The sequence below is a fragment of the Antechinus flavipes genome, chromosome 4 (assembly GCF_016432865.1).
Source record: "Antechinus flavipes isolate AdamAnt ecotype Samford, QLD, Australia chromosome 4, AdamAnt_v2, whole genome shotgun sequence".
Lineage (NCBI taxonomy): Eukaryota > Metazoa > Chordata > Mammalia > Dasyuromorphia > Dasyuridae > Antechinus > Antechinus flavipes.
Genome location: NC_067401.1, coordinates 471718196 through 471734740, shown reverse-complemented (window position 1 = coordinate 471734740; position 16545 = coordinate 471718196). Strand labels below are relative to the sequence as shown.

Here is a 16545-nt window from a genome sequence, read left to right as displayed (position 1 = left end):
GGGGGAGGGGAAAGGGGGAAGGGGTGTCTCCCTAGAAATCAATACCTGAGCTGCTGAGTCTGTTTCGAATCCCAATAGGAAACAAAGTGTTGCTTTCTTTTATCGGCTGGCTGCTCCCAACAAGGTCAAGACGTCCTGCAGCCGCTGCCCAGGACAGCCTCATGAAACAAGCCACAGTAGAAGTGAAATCATTTACATCCATTGTCTAAAGGAGTACGGAGAAAAGAGTTAGTGGGGGAGGAGGAAGGGGAAGGCGCTCCCTACATCTGCTTGGGGGGGGCAGGGGTGGGGGGTCAGGCTCACAGCCCCAGCAGAGCAGCGGGGGGCCGGCCTCTGCCTCAGGGAGCTCCCGAGCAAAGGGTGAGAGTGGGATCCAGGCCCGGGCCCTGCACCCCCCAATGGGGCTCTGGCTGCTTCTCTCAGCACTGGCTTGTGGGTGAGCCCTGCTCCTTGGCAGCTCATCTTCCAGCGCCCCAGACTGGGCACGTCTAGCATGGAATGAGCACGGGGAGTCCCATCCCCTGGCTGTGCCGAGGCTCTCGGGAGGTAAGGGACAAACTGCACAACGCCTGATGACTCGGTCCCAGTGAACCAATTCCAAGCCTAATCGAAAGCTGCTCACATCGTTCTTACACCAACAAGTCGGGAGCAGCTTTGGCAACCAAAGGCTAACGGATAAGGCTGAAGGTGAGGCGGGGATAAATCAGCAAGAAGGCCTCGAAACAGCCCGGAGACAGGCATTTAGGCAGAGTCTTGCCCACAAATGTCTGGGAGGTGGTGAGAAAGGGGCTGGGAAAATGAGTGGTCTCTAATGTAAAATAGATGCAAATAATGTTATGTGTCCTAGAACACACTTCCCTGACCTCAGGTGCCTCACTTGTAAAATCGGGGTTGTAAAAACCGCTGTGCCTGGCTGCCAGAGTGGTCATGAACCAGGGGAGAGAACGTCCTAACGGAGCCTGCCCACCTCAAAGGGCTGGAGGAGTGGCCTGGCACAATGGCGGGCACGCTTACTTGTATGGCGACTCTGGCAGCAGGGATGATCTCCTCCACCCGGATGGAGGACCTGTCAGAGACCGAGAGCTGTCTGTAGGAGGCCTTCTCTGGAGTCCCGCACAGGGACATCTGCCGGCTGGACTGACGGCTTATGTTGCGGAAGGGACGGGAAGCGAGCGCCTCAATGCCATCTTTGGTGAGATCTTCGTCCAAGAACGTGGGCATGGTCTGCCCGACAAGTAAAAATCTTCCAAGAAAGGCAGGAAAACCAAGGATTACTGGGGAACGGCTTACAAAGGAGCCATGAATATTTAGAGTAAAGTCTTCAAAAAATGAAGTTAACGGGGTGTTTCAGCTGGGAGCAAGGGAGCACGGATGTGGCAGGAGGTCACCTGTGGCTAGTGCACTGACATACCTTGCAAGCTGCAGACAGATGGAATAAACCCCCTGCCTTGTTTCATAGTCTACTTCCGAAGGTATAGAGTCTCTCTGCATGACGTTGACCACCAAGCTTTTATTTGAAAAAGAGAGAGAGAAAATCGCTAAATTTCTGTCCACATTTCAGGGTAATTCTTCTAAGTGACTGAGAATTCCCTGCCTATAACCATCCTCTTGGAAGCACTAATTTGTGCAGGCAGCCTGCAGATCTACGTCTCCACCATCATGCTTTGGTCTTGGGTTGCTCCGTAAATACTCTGAGTTATCTCAACAAATTCCTAGGCTTGTGGGGGAGGAGGAAGGGAGAGAAGAGGGGAGGAAGGAAGGGAGGTAGAGGAAGCAATGGGAGGGATAGTGGACTAACAGAATGGAAGTATTTCAGGACACTGAAGACCTGCTTAATATATTTAATGATCTATTTAATTAATATATTAGTAACAACAGTACAAGTGACCCAGCTTTCTAATAAATTTAAAAATGTATAGTTTGCAAGCATGCGAGGCACATGCTTCAGTTTGTTATAAAGCTGAAAAGACATGTTGAAAACTTCTGACACAGAAGCTCTTGTTAAAGTGATGCGATTAAAGAGGAACAAAAATAAGGTCCCCTTCATTTCTAAGTCCTTAGATCTGGTCACTGTGAAAGTGCCTTGAAGTTACCAAAGGAAGAAAGAAGGCAGTAGCACAGAGAGCAGGCTCAGACCCTGCCGCAGACATTGTGTGACCCTGGGTAAGTCCTGAAACAAGCAGAGAGCAGGAACAACAGCATTTCCTTATCCCCACTCCCGGCTGTAGTGAAAGCAAAAGGCCTGGGAAGCACTGGGCCCCATAAATGTGGCTACTACCAGGGCTGGACCCCTCTAGACACATGTAATGACTATGCAGTTATACACTATCTATAGCGTGACTCCCGTCTCCCCACAGCCCCAGGATTGTTCTAGGGAGCAAGCTCCACCACTCCTATCGGCCACCTGGAGTTTAGCCAGAAGAGGTAAGGGAGCCCCCCTGCCCAGAGAATGCCCCTCCTCCCAGTGGCTCTACCAGAACCTGTTGGTCAGCCATTCCTGCTGGTTTCCTAGGGTTTGGCAGAAAATTGCTACAAAGTGGTGGCTGGCGGTCCAATCTGTGCACCTCTCCTCCTCCTCCTCCTCCTAGCTGGGGTCTGCGGACCCTGGGACAGGCTACCTCCTGCCCCAGCCCCAGCCCCAGCCCCAGCCCACTCCCAGGGAGAGCAGCTGCTCAGCCACTCAGCTGACAATTTTCATTCAAAGCCAGCTGGTCACATCTGCCTCTATTGCTGGGGTGGGTTCTGGTAATTCTGGGTTTGTCAGTCATAGGGACTGCACAGGTTCTCCCTAAATGCCCAGCAATGGGCCGTGTCCAGGACCAGCTTGCTGGCCATGAGGTGATGTGACTTTTTTCTGGGGGTTCATGAAACCAAGAAATTGTGAACTGGCCTATTCTCCACGGGGAGGAGATGGGTCCCAAAGCCCCCAGGTTCACCCAGAACCCTAACTTAGCTGTGGGCCCAATTCCAGAAGCCACTCTATGAAGGCTGTGCCCAAACCCACCTCAAGCCGCCTGCTCTGAGGAAGTTCTCACAGAAGGATTTCGCACAGTTCCGGGCCATTTCATCATCAGCTGTTGGCATGAGTTTGGAGCTCAGGACCTAGGACGGGCACAGGGAGATTAGTCTTTCCAGCAATCTCACAGAAAGGGCATTTCTATACGAAAGAGCCCTCCATTCAGACCTGCTGGGGATGGAAGCAGCCTGGGCAAAGTAACCTCCGGGGGCTCGAACTCCCCAAGCCACCCGCTCTCTAGGACAGGGACAAAGAGAACATGGGCCTGGACTGGAGGGAGAACAATCCAACAGCCTGATGCCCCCAATGACACCTTCTTCTGGTCTGGAGGAAAGGGGGCGGCTACCTCACAGACAAAACAAAGTGAGAGCCCAGAGCGACAACGCTGTGCGGCATTTAGGCAGTCAACAAACACGGAGCTAAGCCCCCAGCCCTTGTCCTCGATCAGCAAAAAAGCCCCGGAAACGTCACTGCCTGCCCAGAGCAGCCTGACTCTCAGGGTCGCAGGTGCCTGGTCACAGACCGAGGAGACACGCTCCTAATGAGGGACGCTGGGACAGTGAACACCTGCTGAGCCACCAGCAGGAAATGGGCAACGGTAACAGCTCTAGCAGAAGGTGGACGAGGAAACAGGAAAGCCGCAGTCTCTGTTCGGTGCCACAGGCAGAACCCCAGTGCTTGTGCCCAAGCTTGTCCCTGCTGCTGCCAAGAACCAGCGCCCTCCCTGGCGCTCGTCTCCAAGGGTGGATGAAGGGGTCAGCCATGCTGTGGTGACCCTGGATTCTCAGAGGTCCAATTAAATGAGCCCAAATTTTAAAAAACCATGAATGATTTTACTTTATCTTTTTAAAATGCTTTTTCTGAGTTGTCTTGTTTTGTGAAAACTCAGTGATGAAGAACCTCTTCAGTCCCTGCTCAGTCTCCACACCTGGTGCCATTCCCTAGGGAACAAGCTCCATGCACAAGGGGCTGACACTGGGAGACCACAGGCATGTGTGTAAATAAACCCAGCATCAAATACAGAGAAAGTCAAAAAGAAAGTGTCTGGACGAAGGCGGCTGAGCTGCATCTCCAAGGGGAGGCAGAGGAGACAAGTTTCTTCTCTGTCACAACACACCTCCGCCTTTCCCAGAGTGCCCCTCACTGTGCGGCTGTCTTGGTACTTGACTGTAAGCTCTTTGAAGGCAGGGACTGTCTTTCTTTTGTATCCACACCCCAAGGCCTGGTAAATGTTTACTGATTGACTGACTAGTACAAAGGCAGAGAGACAGAACATCCTGTTTGAAGAACAGGGGAGGGGGTAGTGCCTTTGGACTGCAAGGTACAGGGGGAGTGACGTCTACGAGGCTCTAGATGACAAGTTTTAGTATGCACCGTAAATTCCATCGGGGGAACCCTAGAAACGTGACGAGCACAGAAAAGGATTCCGCCAGAAAGATCACCTCATTGAAGGATCCACTCTGGGGAGAAACCTTCTCTATTTCTTTTTTTTTTTTCCCCAGTTATCAAATTTTTTTTAAAAATAACTTTTTATTGACAGAACCCATGCTAGGGTAATTTTTTACAGCATTATCCCTTGCATTCACTTCTGTTCCGATTTTTCCCCTCCCTCCCTCCACCCCCTCCCCCAGATGGCAAGCAGTCCTATACATGTTGAATAGGTTACAATATATCCTAGGTACAATATATGTTTGCAGAACTGAACAGTTCTCTTGTTGCACAGGGAGAATTGGATTCAGAAGGTAGAAATAATCCAGGAAGAAAAACAAAAATGCAAGCAGTTTATATGCATTTCCCAGTGTTCTTTCTTTCGGTGTAGCTGCTTCTGCCCATCTTTGATCAATTGAAACTGAATTAGCTCTCTTTATCGAAGAGATCCACTTCCATCAGAATACATCCTCATACAGTATCGTTGTTGAGGTATATAATGATCTCCTGGTTCTGCTCATTTCACTTAGCATCAGTTCATGTAAGTCTTGCCAGTCCTCTCTGTATTCATCCTGCTGGTCATTCCTTACAGAACAATAATATTCCATCACGTTCATATACCACAATTTATTCAACCATTCTCCAATGGATGGACAACCATTCATTTTCCAGCTTCTAGACACTACAAACAGGGCTGCCACAAACATTTTGGCACATACAGGTCCCTTTCCCTTCTTTAATATCTCTTTGGGGTATAAGCCCAGTAGAAACACTGTTGGATCAAAGGGTATGCACAGTTTGATAACTTTTTGAGCATAGTTCCAAATTGCTAGGGGAGAAACCTTCTCAGTGAAGCTTAGGAGGGCAAAGACCTCATGCTGAAAGCAGCTCTGAGCATCCAGGAGCAGCCTGTGCCACAGGGTGGCAAGAGTCGCAGAGCTGGCCCACAAGCCCATTTCTGTCAACATCATCAAGTGGAAAAGGCTTTAATTTAAAGGCTGAGCAAGAGCATTTATCTGATCTTAAAAGCAATAGGAAGCCACCAGAACTGACAGTGTGAGGGAGTCCTGGGGTCAGATCTGCTTTTAACGACGACCACTCCGGCAGCCAAAGAGGGATGTGAGCAGGGACAACCAGGGAAGTGAGAGGTGATGGATGAGGGCCCTGAGAGTGGAGAGAAGGAACCAGAGGTGAGAGACACAAGAAATGATGGCTCTGTGGGGTGAGGGAGATAGAAGGAAGTCCAGGATAACTGCCTTGGAACTTTGGAAACTGAAAGGATGCTAAGTTTGGCAAAGGGATAAAGATGGTTTGATTTTAGACAGGAACCTCTCAATAACATCCAGTATGAAACATCCAATGGGCCATGGTTGTGCAAGCCTGGAGCGCCAGCAAGACACACAGGTTGCTCAGTTACATGATTGGGACAGAGAAGATTCTTAAGCTCCAGAACTGGCGGAAGTGACCAAAAGGGCGCAGGGGCAGAGAAGCAGCCTCTTACCCCAAATGTCTCAGCAGAAAATCTCACCTATTTGATTCCCTCTTTACATCCTCCTCAAATGCCACTTTCCTTCATCCCTGTCCCAAACAAAAGAGGGGCCCCCCCTGTGCTTGCCGAGGCATAAGTGACCCTCATCCATCATCCCCCACCTAACAGCTACTAATCTACTACTTAAAAGCTATTTGGGAAAAACCCTCACTCCATCGATCCATCCCACTGGGCCTGGAAAAAGCCATCTACAATAAGTGCTCGCACCTCTTCTCTTCTCATTCTCTTCTTAAACTTTACAATCGGGTTTGGGACTGTCTCATTCCACCAGAACTCATCTCTCCGAAGTTTCTCTTCGGGGACCTCTTAGCCGTGGTCTTTTCTCCATCCTCCTTGACCTCTCTGCACCTCACACCACTCTCTCTCAGGACATTCTTCCTCTTGGTTCTCCGCCTTCCTCTCTGACACTCCTTCTCCGCCTTCTTCAGATCGTGCTCTCTGAGCGCAGATGTCCCTCGGGGCTTTCCTAGGCCCTCTTCTGCCTCTGTCTCATCTCACAGATTCAATCATCAATGATAAGCTAACTGATTCTACGTATCCAGCTCTCAGATGACCCGCAGGCTCACAATTTCAACGGATGTGAAGACAGACAAATTCCACTGGAGGTCTCGTAGACATCTCAACCCAGCCTGTTTCATTATCTGGCCCCCACTGATGAGAAGCTCTTCGGATCTGCGGCCATAAGCCATCCACCTCACCTGCAGCCCCTCCGACTCCTCTTCTGCTGACAGCCCTCAGCTCTGGGATCAGAGTCTGCTGCCAGCTCCTGAAGTCTTTTCTAACCCAGCCCCATCAGCCCTTGCGCAGCACGCAGCTTGTCAGGGACACTGGCCTCTGCACGTTCCAGACACACAGCTCTCCCCTCCAAATTTCAAGCCCTTTCTCTGGCTGTTGCTCACTTGGCATTTTCTCCCTCTCATCAGCTCCATCTCCTAGAAAAGCAGCTGGGTGGAGCAGTGGATAGAAGGCCCAGCCTGGAGGCAGGAAACCTGAGTTCAATTCCTGTTTGTGTGTGATCCTGGGTGGATAACTTAACTCTGATCTGCTTTAGCTTCTTTATAAAAGAAGGTGCAGGGCTGTTCTGAGGATCCAATGAAATAGGCTCTCGGTGCACTCACTGGGCTACCCGAAAGCTCATTCACTTCCCTTCTCTGTCCTGTCTTGGCTCCCTTCCTCCTTTGTGATCTCCCCTAAGGCTGGCCCCTTCCCGCTGAGGTCACCTCTACTTAGCTTCCCTGCACCTTTCCCCAACTAGGGGTTCACATGCCCATTCCTGCCAAGAGCGGTGGCTGTTCTGTGCACCTCGGGTGCTCAGGACACAGGTGATACTTAAAAAAGGCTTGCTGCCTTGGACTCATCCTTTGCAACATGGTCAGTGGAAGTGACCACCTCACCACACAAGGCAGGCGTTGATGGCGGGCCCAGACCCACCCCTGCTCCTTTGCTGGCTGCTTCCGGGAAGCCCACAGGGCAGGAGCGCTGCCTGGGTGGATTTCTTAGCCACCCCACAGTCCGGCCCGTGTTCTGTCTGTAAAACTCGTCTACAAAATCACTGAATGAGAGTTTCCATTGATCTTTCCGTTTTAGCCGTCTGGGGCTCGTTATCAAGACTGTTACCTCTCCTCCCAGCCTGGTGTTTTCTGAGGACCCAAGTCACTGAAGCAAGATACAAAGTAGTCACAGTAGGGCCAGGGGGCCCGGAGGGCGAAGGAAACTCTCCTCTGGGAATCTTCTAAGTTAACACCCAGCTACTGCAGACTGGCCCTCGTTGGGCTCAGCCTCTTGGCAGTCAGAACCATTTACCAGTATTGAGCCCACCTTGCTCCTTCTTGATCATAATAACAGCATGAAGAATTGTGCGTTGTCAAAATCCCAGTAAATTGCCTCTCTCCACTCTGTTGTTGAATAGCCTCATCCACAAAGGAATGGGGTCCATCCAGCACAAGCTGCTCTGGACAAAGCAGGAGAGCTCCCTCTGCCTTCTTCTCTTCCCATTCCCTGAGGGTGCCTTTTGTGAGCTCTAGAATCCAGGGGAGCGGCTCTAGCTCTCCTTTCAGAAGATGGGATTCAGCACTCCAGGCTAGTCTTCTGTCCAAAATCTTTCCAGAGATTATCTCATTTGTTCCCAGGCCTTGTGTCAGACATTTCACACAGCTTGTGCTCCTTTTCATGAGGACACACTTAAAAGTAGCAATGAAAACAACTAAAGTAATTAAATGCTCAGATTAATCAGCTTCTAAAGCGGAAGAACACAAAAATCACAATTTATAGGAGGATTTCCAAACTGCAAAGCTATTTTATAGAAGCAACAGCATTCCTAGATATGTGCATCCAAGTCATTCAACAGTCCCTTGGGAGCAGTGGATTAAATGGCAGGGGAGGTGACAAGGAATGGAAGTTTCCCCTCTTACTCTAAAGCCTCTAGAGTCACTTTACGGACAAGTCATTCCAATAGTGGGAACCTGGATTCCAATGAACTGATTCCTGTCTCAGGCTAGTGTAATCAGGAGAAAAGAGATGCTTCTTACCTCTAGGTTGTACAGTACTCTGAAAGTGGACATTCCGGGGGCAAAAGATCGAAAAAGACTTTCCAAAATGGAGCTGGCACTGGGCTGATGCTGTTGCTTTGAAGACAAGGATGGAGATTTTGAAGACTGAGAACTTGTTTCAGATAGCAGTGTTTTCTGAGGAAAAATTACAGTTACAAACAGAAAAATTAGAGTTTCACTACACTTTTTTAAACATAAGGAACATAAATCAGATATTTTTAAGACCAATAAAATCTGTAAGGCAGAAGACAATCTGGCTAAACTCCTATGGAAGAAAGCCTTAGCTCTATTCCAATGTGTCCTACTGATGACTGTGAATACTTGACAGTATTCAAACATTTGCTGGAAATGCTCACATCTGATTGTGACAGGAACTCATTGTAATGCTTCATATTTAAAACTCGGTCCTACCTGTATTCTGTGCCAAGTAATAATATGTGAGACAAAGCATAAATCATCCTACGTGAAATCTGAGTTGGATAAAACAGATTTCATGCTTCAACAAACTAAGGGAGAGAGAAAGAGATGAAATGGCTAGTGATGCTTCATGGGAAGATCCCAGCAAATTTCCACATCCTATGAGTTAGTTGAGATGAAGAATTCATGCACTCAAATACAGTAAGAGTTCTAAGATATAACTTAATAGAAATTCAGTGTCTGAAACTAACAACTATAAATTAGAAATTGACTTTTTAATCATTCTGTATGAGTACAAATCAAGATTAAGCCAAATATAGAGCATTCCTGATGGCACAAAGACGTATATTTAATATATTAAACTATAAGTAAATATTAAAGTCTGGGGAACAATTGGGTTGAAAATTCCTTTGTGGCCACAAGATACTCATGTTGAAAGTGAAATTCTTTTCTGGAAAATGTCACGGGAAAATTCTCATAACTCTTTGAGGTTATGGTAATTTATGAAGGGAAAAAAAAACAAAACAAAACAATTACTCTTACATGAGCTAAGTATGATCCCCTCCATAATAATTCTATTAGAAGTAGTTTAATAGTTCCTTGAAAATTATGAAATATTCTAACGCAGCTCAATTAGATATCTTCTGCTACATGGGACATACTATGCAAACTTCCCAAAACATACCTTTCGTCCTAAAGAGTCGAGCTGATCAAGGGCTTCCTGAATAGCTGGGTCAGTAGGTATCAACAATAGCAGCTTTCGCACTCGTAGTGTTATCCTGAAAAGTTACAAATAAAAGTCTGTTATGTCAGCTACAGTTTAATGCTCCAAGTAATTCACAAAGCTGAGAATGTTAAGTAAATTATATGTGGTAGCAAGGAACTGGAGATTGAGTGGATGCCATCAATTGGGGAATGGCCAAATAAATTATGGTAACTGAAATGTAATGGGATATTATTGCTCTATAAGAAATGATGAGCAGGATGATTTCAGAAAAGCCTGGAAAAATTTATATGAACTGATATTGAGTAAAGTGAGCATAACCAAGAGAACACTGTAACAGTAAGTACAAGATTAAGTGATCAACTGTGATCAACTTGGCTCTTCTAAGCAATACAGTGACCCAAGACAGCTTCAACAGATTTGGGATGGAAAATGCCATCTGCTTCCAAAGAGAGAACTGTTGAGACTGAATACAGATCGAAGCATATAATTTTCATCTTTTTTTTTTGCTTTGCTTTTTCTTTCTTGTTATTTTTCCCTTTTGTTCTGATTTTTCTTTCACATTATGACTAATATGGAAATTTGCTTAAAATGATTGCACATGCATTATTTATATTAGATTGCTTGCTGTCTTGGGAAGTGGGGAGGTGAAGGAAGAGGGAGAAAAAATTTGGAATTCATAAACCTTACAAAAATGAATGTTAAAACTATTCTTTAAAATGTAATGGGAAAAATAAGAGATTACTGAGAGAAAAATAGAGATCCTGTGCCCAGAATCACAGCTACCAGTAAATGTGTAAGGTAGTCTTTAGCCATGTCTGAGCTCCAAGCTGGTACTCTAAAAAATGAACAACGGAACATCACCCAAAAGTCAAGGGAGAGGAAGCAGTGCACATCAGAGGCATTGAACTCTGGAACCAGATTAAAATGTGACTGTGAAATGTTTAATAAAAATTAAAATATGAGACATGTTAATTTGTGGTTTTCCAGGTCAACATGCAGCCTGTCGAGATGCATTTCTCTATGGGTTTTATCCACCACCACTAGTAGATATCCTATTACCATGAAAAAACATAAGGAGAAGCTGAGTGCATGACCTTCCTGACACCAAAGAGTGGCCAAAGTCCTTCATTTGACACATAGTTCCTGAGTTTCCGAACCCTGACCATTTTATGAAAACGTGTATTTACCTGGGCTCCTCCAGGTTGGCGAGCTGGTAGAGCATGTCAAATACATTGCATACAAGTGCCATGACAACACCTGGGAGGGACTTCTCCTGAGGAGAAAGCAAAAGACATAACCATAGATATTGAATAAAAGATTTCTCTTTTCCTCCAAACAAAAAACACCAACTTTGACAAACCCGACACTCCTGCTCCTTAAAGAAAACAGAAGAGGGGAACCCCCAACACTGGTACGCCCATCCTGAGCGCAGGTGATCCACTCTGAGTGCCGGCAGCCCCCCAGAGTGGGTCCCAGATGGCAGAATCAGAGCTGGCCTTGGCTGTTCTGGAGCCTCGGGCAAGTGTCCCCCTGCCATCCGTCACAGTGTCAGACACCTGGGTAGCACTGCCTCCATTTCAGAGATGAGGCTCAGCCAAAAACCAGCGAGCATCACCTGAAGGACAGACCACCACACTTCTCCCACTCCCAGGTCCCCAGTGGGCAGCACTGGGGGTGGGGAGCCAAGGTTGAGCTGCCTTAGGGACCAGGGCAGGACCAAACAACTGATAAAGTTGTCCCCTTCTCCTCCACAGCATCAATAAAGAGCAAAAGAAGAGTCAAAGTATAGGAAAGCAGGCAGCTGCAGGGGTACCAAGCATGAGGTTGACCCAGGACAGCTGATCTTGTGGAGACTTGTCACCCTAATCCTGCGGAGCAACAACAGCAGCTAGGACAAGTCTAAGCACGCCAGAGAGGGGTTTGTTCAGTTGCCCGGGAGGTCGAGGAGCCTTGGGCTTCAACTTGCCTGAGACACAACTGCCGGCTGGGACACTGGACAGAGCGTGTTTGAGGGTGACAATGGAAGTTACCAGGGACGAACCACCACTGAGTTCTTCCTCGGATGCCCCCTGGGCCCCCAAAGTGAGAGGATGAGAGGGTGAAGTCTCCCTTGGTGGAGCAGAAGCTTGGCTGGCTCCTCAGAGCAGGCAGAGCCTCCTGGGGCCCACAGGATCTCTCTGACCAACCTCACCAATCCGGCCAGGGGACTAAAGCCCCAGAAGCGCCTCTGTGACTGTGTACAGAGGCCTCGGTAGCCTTGACAGATTCAGCGTAATAAAGGAAGGGAGGTGGGAACTGAGCCTCTTTACTCCTCCCAAGTCTGGACCCCTCCCTACGAGTAGCACGAGGAAGAAATGGGAGGCCCTTCACCTGTTCCATGACGTAGGAGGAGCTGAAGACGCCACCGCTGCTGCTGGAGCTGGTGGAGGAGTCTGCAGAGCCCCCCGAAGGGGTGCCACTGCCGGATGTCTTGACCGTGAGGGCCTGCTCCTCGGAAAAACCCAGCTGATGGAGCAGCTTCTGATCCTTGTTCACTGTGAGCTACGAGACACGAAGCTGTTATTATCTGGGGAAAACATAGTATGGATATCCAACATGAAAGAACCAGAAACAGTTCATTTCAACCTACCAGACTATCATTTGCAAATATCTGTATGTTATCCACGGGGGAATTCAACTGCTTTGCTATCTTCCACCTGACGCTCCCTATGGTTTCGTTACTATGAGCCTGAAAGAAATAATTAAATATACTGAAGTGAGAGCAGGCCAAAGTTTCTATTATAATATTATATATATATATATATATATATATATATATATAGTTTCACCTAAATCTGTAGCCATCTTCATTCGGCATTAAATGATAGAAAAAAAGTATGACATTAAGAAAATACTTGATGCAGTGGGCTGCATCTCTTTGTTGGTGATTATAGTTAGTCGATAAATGGTTCTTAAACATTCACTAAGTGCCAATATTGAGATTAAGTTCTAGGGATATAAAGAATAACAAAGTCAAGAAATCTGATTCAAAATCAATCAAAAACAAAACAAGCATTCAGCTTACAATAAATCAGGCTCCATGTTAGGAGACAGCGATATAAGTATAAAGAATCAATCCCTATCCAGTGGAAACAGAACAGCGTAACTAGAAAGTAACTAAACTAAAATCTGTACAGAAAACCGAGAAAGGGCTGTTCGGGAGAGAGGGCACTAGCAGTAAATTTCCCACCTGAGACAATGCTCGAACTGTCCCTCTTAAAGCAATGTAGGTGTGCGGAGGGATGAGATGTGAGAAGGCGGGGGAGAGTTCTGTGGGAGAAGCCAGAAGCCAGGGAGGCCGGCTGTCACAGAGGGGGATTGGGGAGCAGGCGGCCCGGGGCTGTAAAAGCTACCAAGAGAAGGAAGTCCCGCCCTGGGGCTAATGAAACAGAGAATCTCTGCGTGGCAGGATGGAGGTGAGGAGAGCAATCAGGAGCCTGTCGCAAGAAGGCGCTCACCTCCAACACAAAGCAAGGTGAAATGGGCACTGACGGCTACTGATGTGGGAGTCTGGGGAGAGACTGGGGCTTGGATATGGAAAGCTGGACACCATCTGCACAAGATGGGGGGAAGGGGAAGAAACAGGAAGAGGGGGAGAGGCAGAGACAGACAGAAACAGAGAGACAGACAGACAGAAGGGGGAAGAGCAGGGGGAAAGAGGAAGAAAGTCAGGAGAGAGAGAAAGAAGACCAGACAGAGGGAAGGAGAGGTGAAGAGAATGAAGCAGAGTCCAACACCAAGATTTCACTGACTTCTTTAAAATCAACAGTGCTTTCTGTTTGGAGGGAGCTCTGAGAGTCCCCCTGGGTTCCTTCCTTTTTGGGTCCTGCTTAGGGAATCCTGCCTTTTAGTCGCTGATGTCCCATCACCCTCTCCCTGATAAGTTAAACCATCATCCCATCCACGAGACAACCAAAACACGTTTCCAGAAGGTACAAACGCACCTCTACAGTGAAGGTATCTTTGGTAGATTCGCACGTCACACTGAGAGTCAGAATATGTCCATGGAATGAAGCGCCGTGAGGTAGAATAGTACGAGGAACAGAATAAAGGTCCTGAAAAAGGCCCAGGGAGAAGACTTAGCCAAATGAGCAGTCAGACTGCAGACACCCTTCCCTGCAGTGAACCAAGGCCACTGACCTCGATGGTGATTACGTAGCGCTCGGCCAGCAGGAGTAGCCTCTCAATGATGACTAGCTTAGTAGACCTATAGATTTTTAGGAGGGAAAAGGTGTTTTTGGGGTGTTAATGACTGTCGACATCAAGTAAATTAAGGTACTTCACCCAAACCCCATCCAAAAGCCCTCTGACCATCAATACCAGCCAAGGACCCCTGGTGAGATAGCCAGGGTAGGAAAACAGGCCCTGGGCAGGAGCTTTGTCTTCCATCATCTGTCAGACTGGTTCTTAACACTTTAAAGCTGACAGAGTCATAAGAAATCTGAAGTCAAGTCCCAGAGGGCAAAGTGGACAGCAAAGAACAAGCATCTGGCTTCTAAATGGGCCCTTCTGGGGTTAACTCCTGCTCTGCCTCCCTCTGCCGAGGTCAGCTCCCCTCTCCATGCCCACGGCCAGTCTGACTAATAATGGCAGGCTCTGATGACTTGGTCAGGACCGGTGAGCACGTGCAAGCCGAGGGTCGGAGCACGCCACCGGAATGCTCCCAGGGAAACACGCTGTGCTTTCCAAGCACGAAGCAGATCTGAGACTGCAGTTGATCTGCTCCTTTCGAGGAACACTGAGGAGGGGCTGGACAAGCCCGGCAGGTGCTCTGGTCAGCTGTGGAGAAGGCGGGCCTCCAGAGACCAGCAGAGCCATGCCCGCGGGCACGCTCGCTTCTGCACCAAAGTGGGGGCTTGGGGCAGAAGCAGGGAGAACAGAGGGCGCGGGGCAACCCAACCCAGCTCAGTCGCTGCGGGCTCAGGAACATTCCTGCTCATGGGGCAGTGGGAATTGTGAGCAGGCCCAAGCCTTCAGGCCTTTGGCAGCAGGTCTGAGGCACGAAACATGCTGTGGCTCTTGGGTTCCTATCAAAGGCTAAAAGTTTTCCTATCCGAAATCATTACCCAGGAGTTTCTTCAGAGGTAACTAGAAGCCACCGTAGGGAGAGTTCTGGGCCTGGGGACCAATAAGCTGAAATTAAATCCTGCCAGACACTCATGGGGTGACCTCATCTCACTTTACCAGTCTGCCTCAGTGACCCCATATGCAAATGGGGGATAACTCGAGCACTTCGCAGGGTTGTGAGGATTAAATAAAAGAATATTTACAAAAAGCACTTAGCACAGTTCTTGGCACACAGCAGGTGCTCTATAAATACTGCTTGTCCTCCCTTTTCCCCTTTCCATGATAAAAAAAACCTTTTAACTGCTAGTCCCATTTTGAAATGAGAAGGACCAATGGGTAAGGAAGTCTGAACTTACCTGTACGGAGACTGTACAGATGTCGCCACAGTGGGCATGGCGGTTGCCGTGAGCATTTTGGTTGCTCTGGTCACAGCATGGGTCAGGGTTGGGCCGCCAAGTGCTGAGCTGGCTGCCTGTAACAGAGCGGGCACATTAAACAGGGACCCGACACCGGGCCGGCTCTGGTCCCGGACGAGCCCCCCTTTCCTCTGGCCTGGTTGCCCCATCTAACCAGACGCTGGCCAGGCTGCAGCCATGGGGCCTTTGGCTTGGCTCCCCCAGGAGAAAACCAGGGATTAGAAAGGTGAAGAGTGCCCAGACCCAGGGAGCTTGGGGAATGCTATGGAGCTCATCCAGATTCTAGCACAGCCTCTCATGTTTTTCTGAAGGCGGTGGGGGAAAGAGGGGAAGACACTAAAGAAGAGCTTGGTGCTCACTCCTGCCACTGCTCTCTCCCACCTTTGGCTCCTTCCCTGGGCCCACAAGATGCCCATGTCTCTCTCATCCTAGCCCTTCCAGCCCCACTGACCATCGACCTGGCTCTCTACATAGCAAAGCTGACAAGGGTTTCCATTTTCTCGCTCTCTCTTCTTAAGTCTCTCAGCATTCCCCTTCCAACTTCTCACTCCAATGAAATTACTCTCTCCAAGTAACCAACGATCGTTCAAGTGTCTCTTCTCGGTCCTCTCACAGCCTTAGACCCTGCTGATCACTCACTTCTCCCTAGGTTTTAGGGCCTCTCCTGCCATCTGTGTGTCCACTCCTCTGCTGATTCCCTCTCTGGGTCGTGACCTCTAACAGGGTGTCCCTCAAACCTTGGTTCTGAGCCCCTCCACCTAGAGATCTGGATTTCATCACTCCCTGGATTAAGTGACCATTTTTACCCTCAAGGAGAAGTGACCATCTGTAGCTCTGACCTCACTAAGCTCCAGCCTGGCTGTGTATCTCCAACTGCCCCTCAGACATTTTCAACCAGTTCCCCAATGGAAACCTTTCAAAAACACAACTCCTTGTATCTTCCCCAAATCCTTCCCACCTCCAAATTCCCTCATCACTTCCAGTCACTAGACTCATACAATTCAGCCTGGATGTCTCCCTATTTCTCAGCCCGACCACATCTGAGCTGCTGGGGTGACTCTCCTCCCCATCCTGGTGCAGGCCCTCATCACTCAGGGCCAGACATTCAAACAGCACTGGTGGATCTGCTTGCCCCAGAGTCTTTCTCTCCACTCCCCTGCCCATCCTCCATCAGCAACAAAAGTGATTTTCCTAAAGCAAAGCTTTAGGAATAAACTCCAGTGGCTCCCTACAGCCTGAGGATCCAGCAGAATTTTTCATTTAAAGCCCTTCATATCTCCCAATCCCCACCTGTCACACACCCACACACCCACTAACCCTTTCTAGTTTCCCCACTA

At 48.5% G+C, this 16545-nt stretch overlaps 1 protein-coding gene across 1 annotated transcript in view; it reads right to left on the bottom strand.

Annotated features, from left to right (window-relative positions):
• The window catches only part of USP24 (ubiquitin specific peptidase 24), a 148056-nt gene that overhangs the window by 50193 nt on the left and 81318 nt on the right, over positions 1-16545 (bottom strand). Inside the window, exons 24-35 of the mRNA XM_051999605.1 lie at positions 15149-15264; positions 13866-13932; positions 13670-13780; positions 12316-12414; positions 12057-12227; positions 10874-10959; positions 9645-9738; positions 8522-8677; positions 3005-3102; positions 1412-1507; positions 1015-1243; positions 46-205 (exon numbers count right to left, since the gene is read on the bottom strand). Coding sequence (XP_051855565.1) covers positions 46-205; positions 1015-1243; positions 1412-1507; positions 3005-3102; positions 8522-8677; positions 9645-9738; positions 10874-10959; positions 12057-12227; positions 12316-12414; positions 13670-13780; positions 13866-13932; positions 15149-15264 — 1483 coding nt within the window. The remainder of the gene's footprint in view (positions 1-45; positions 206-1014; positions 1244-1411; positions 1508-3004; positions 3103-8521; positions 8678-9644; positions 9739-10873; positions 10960-12056; positions 12228-12315; positions 12415-13669; positions 13781-13865; positions 13933-15148; positions 15265-16545) is intronic.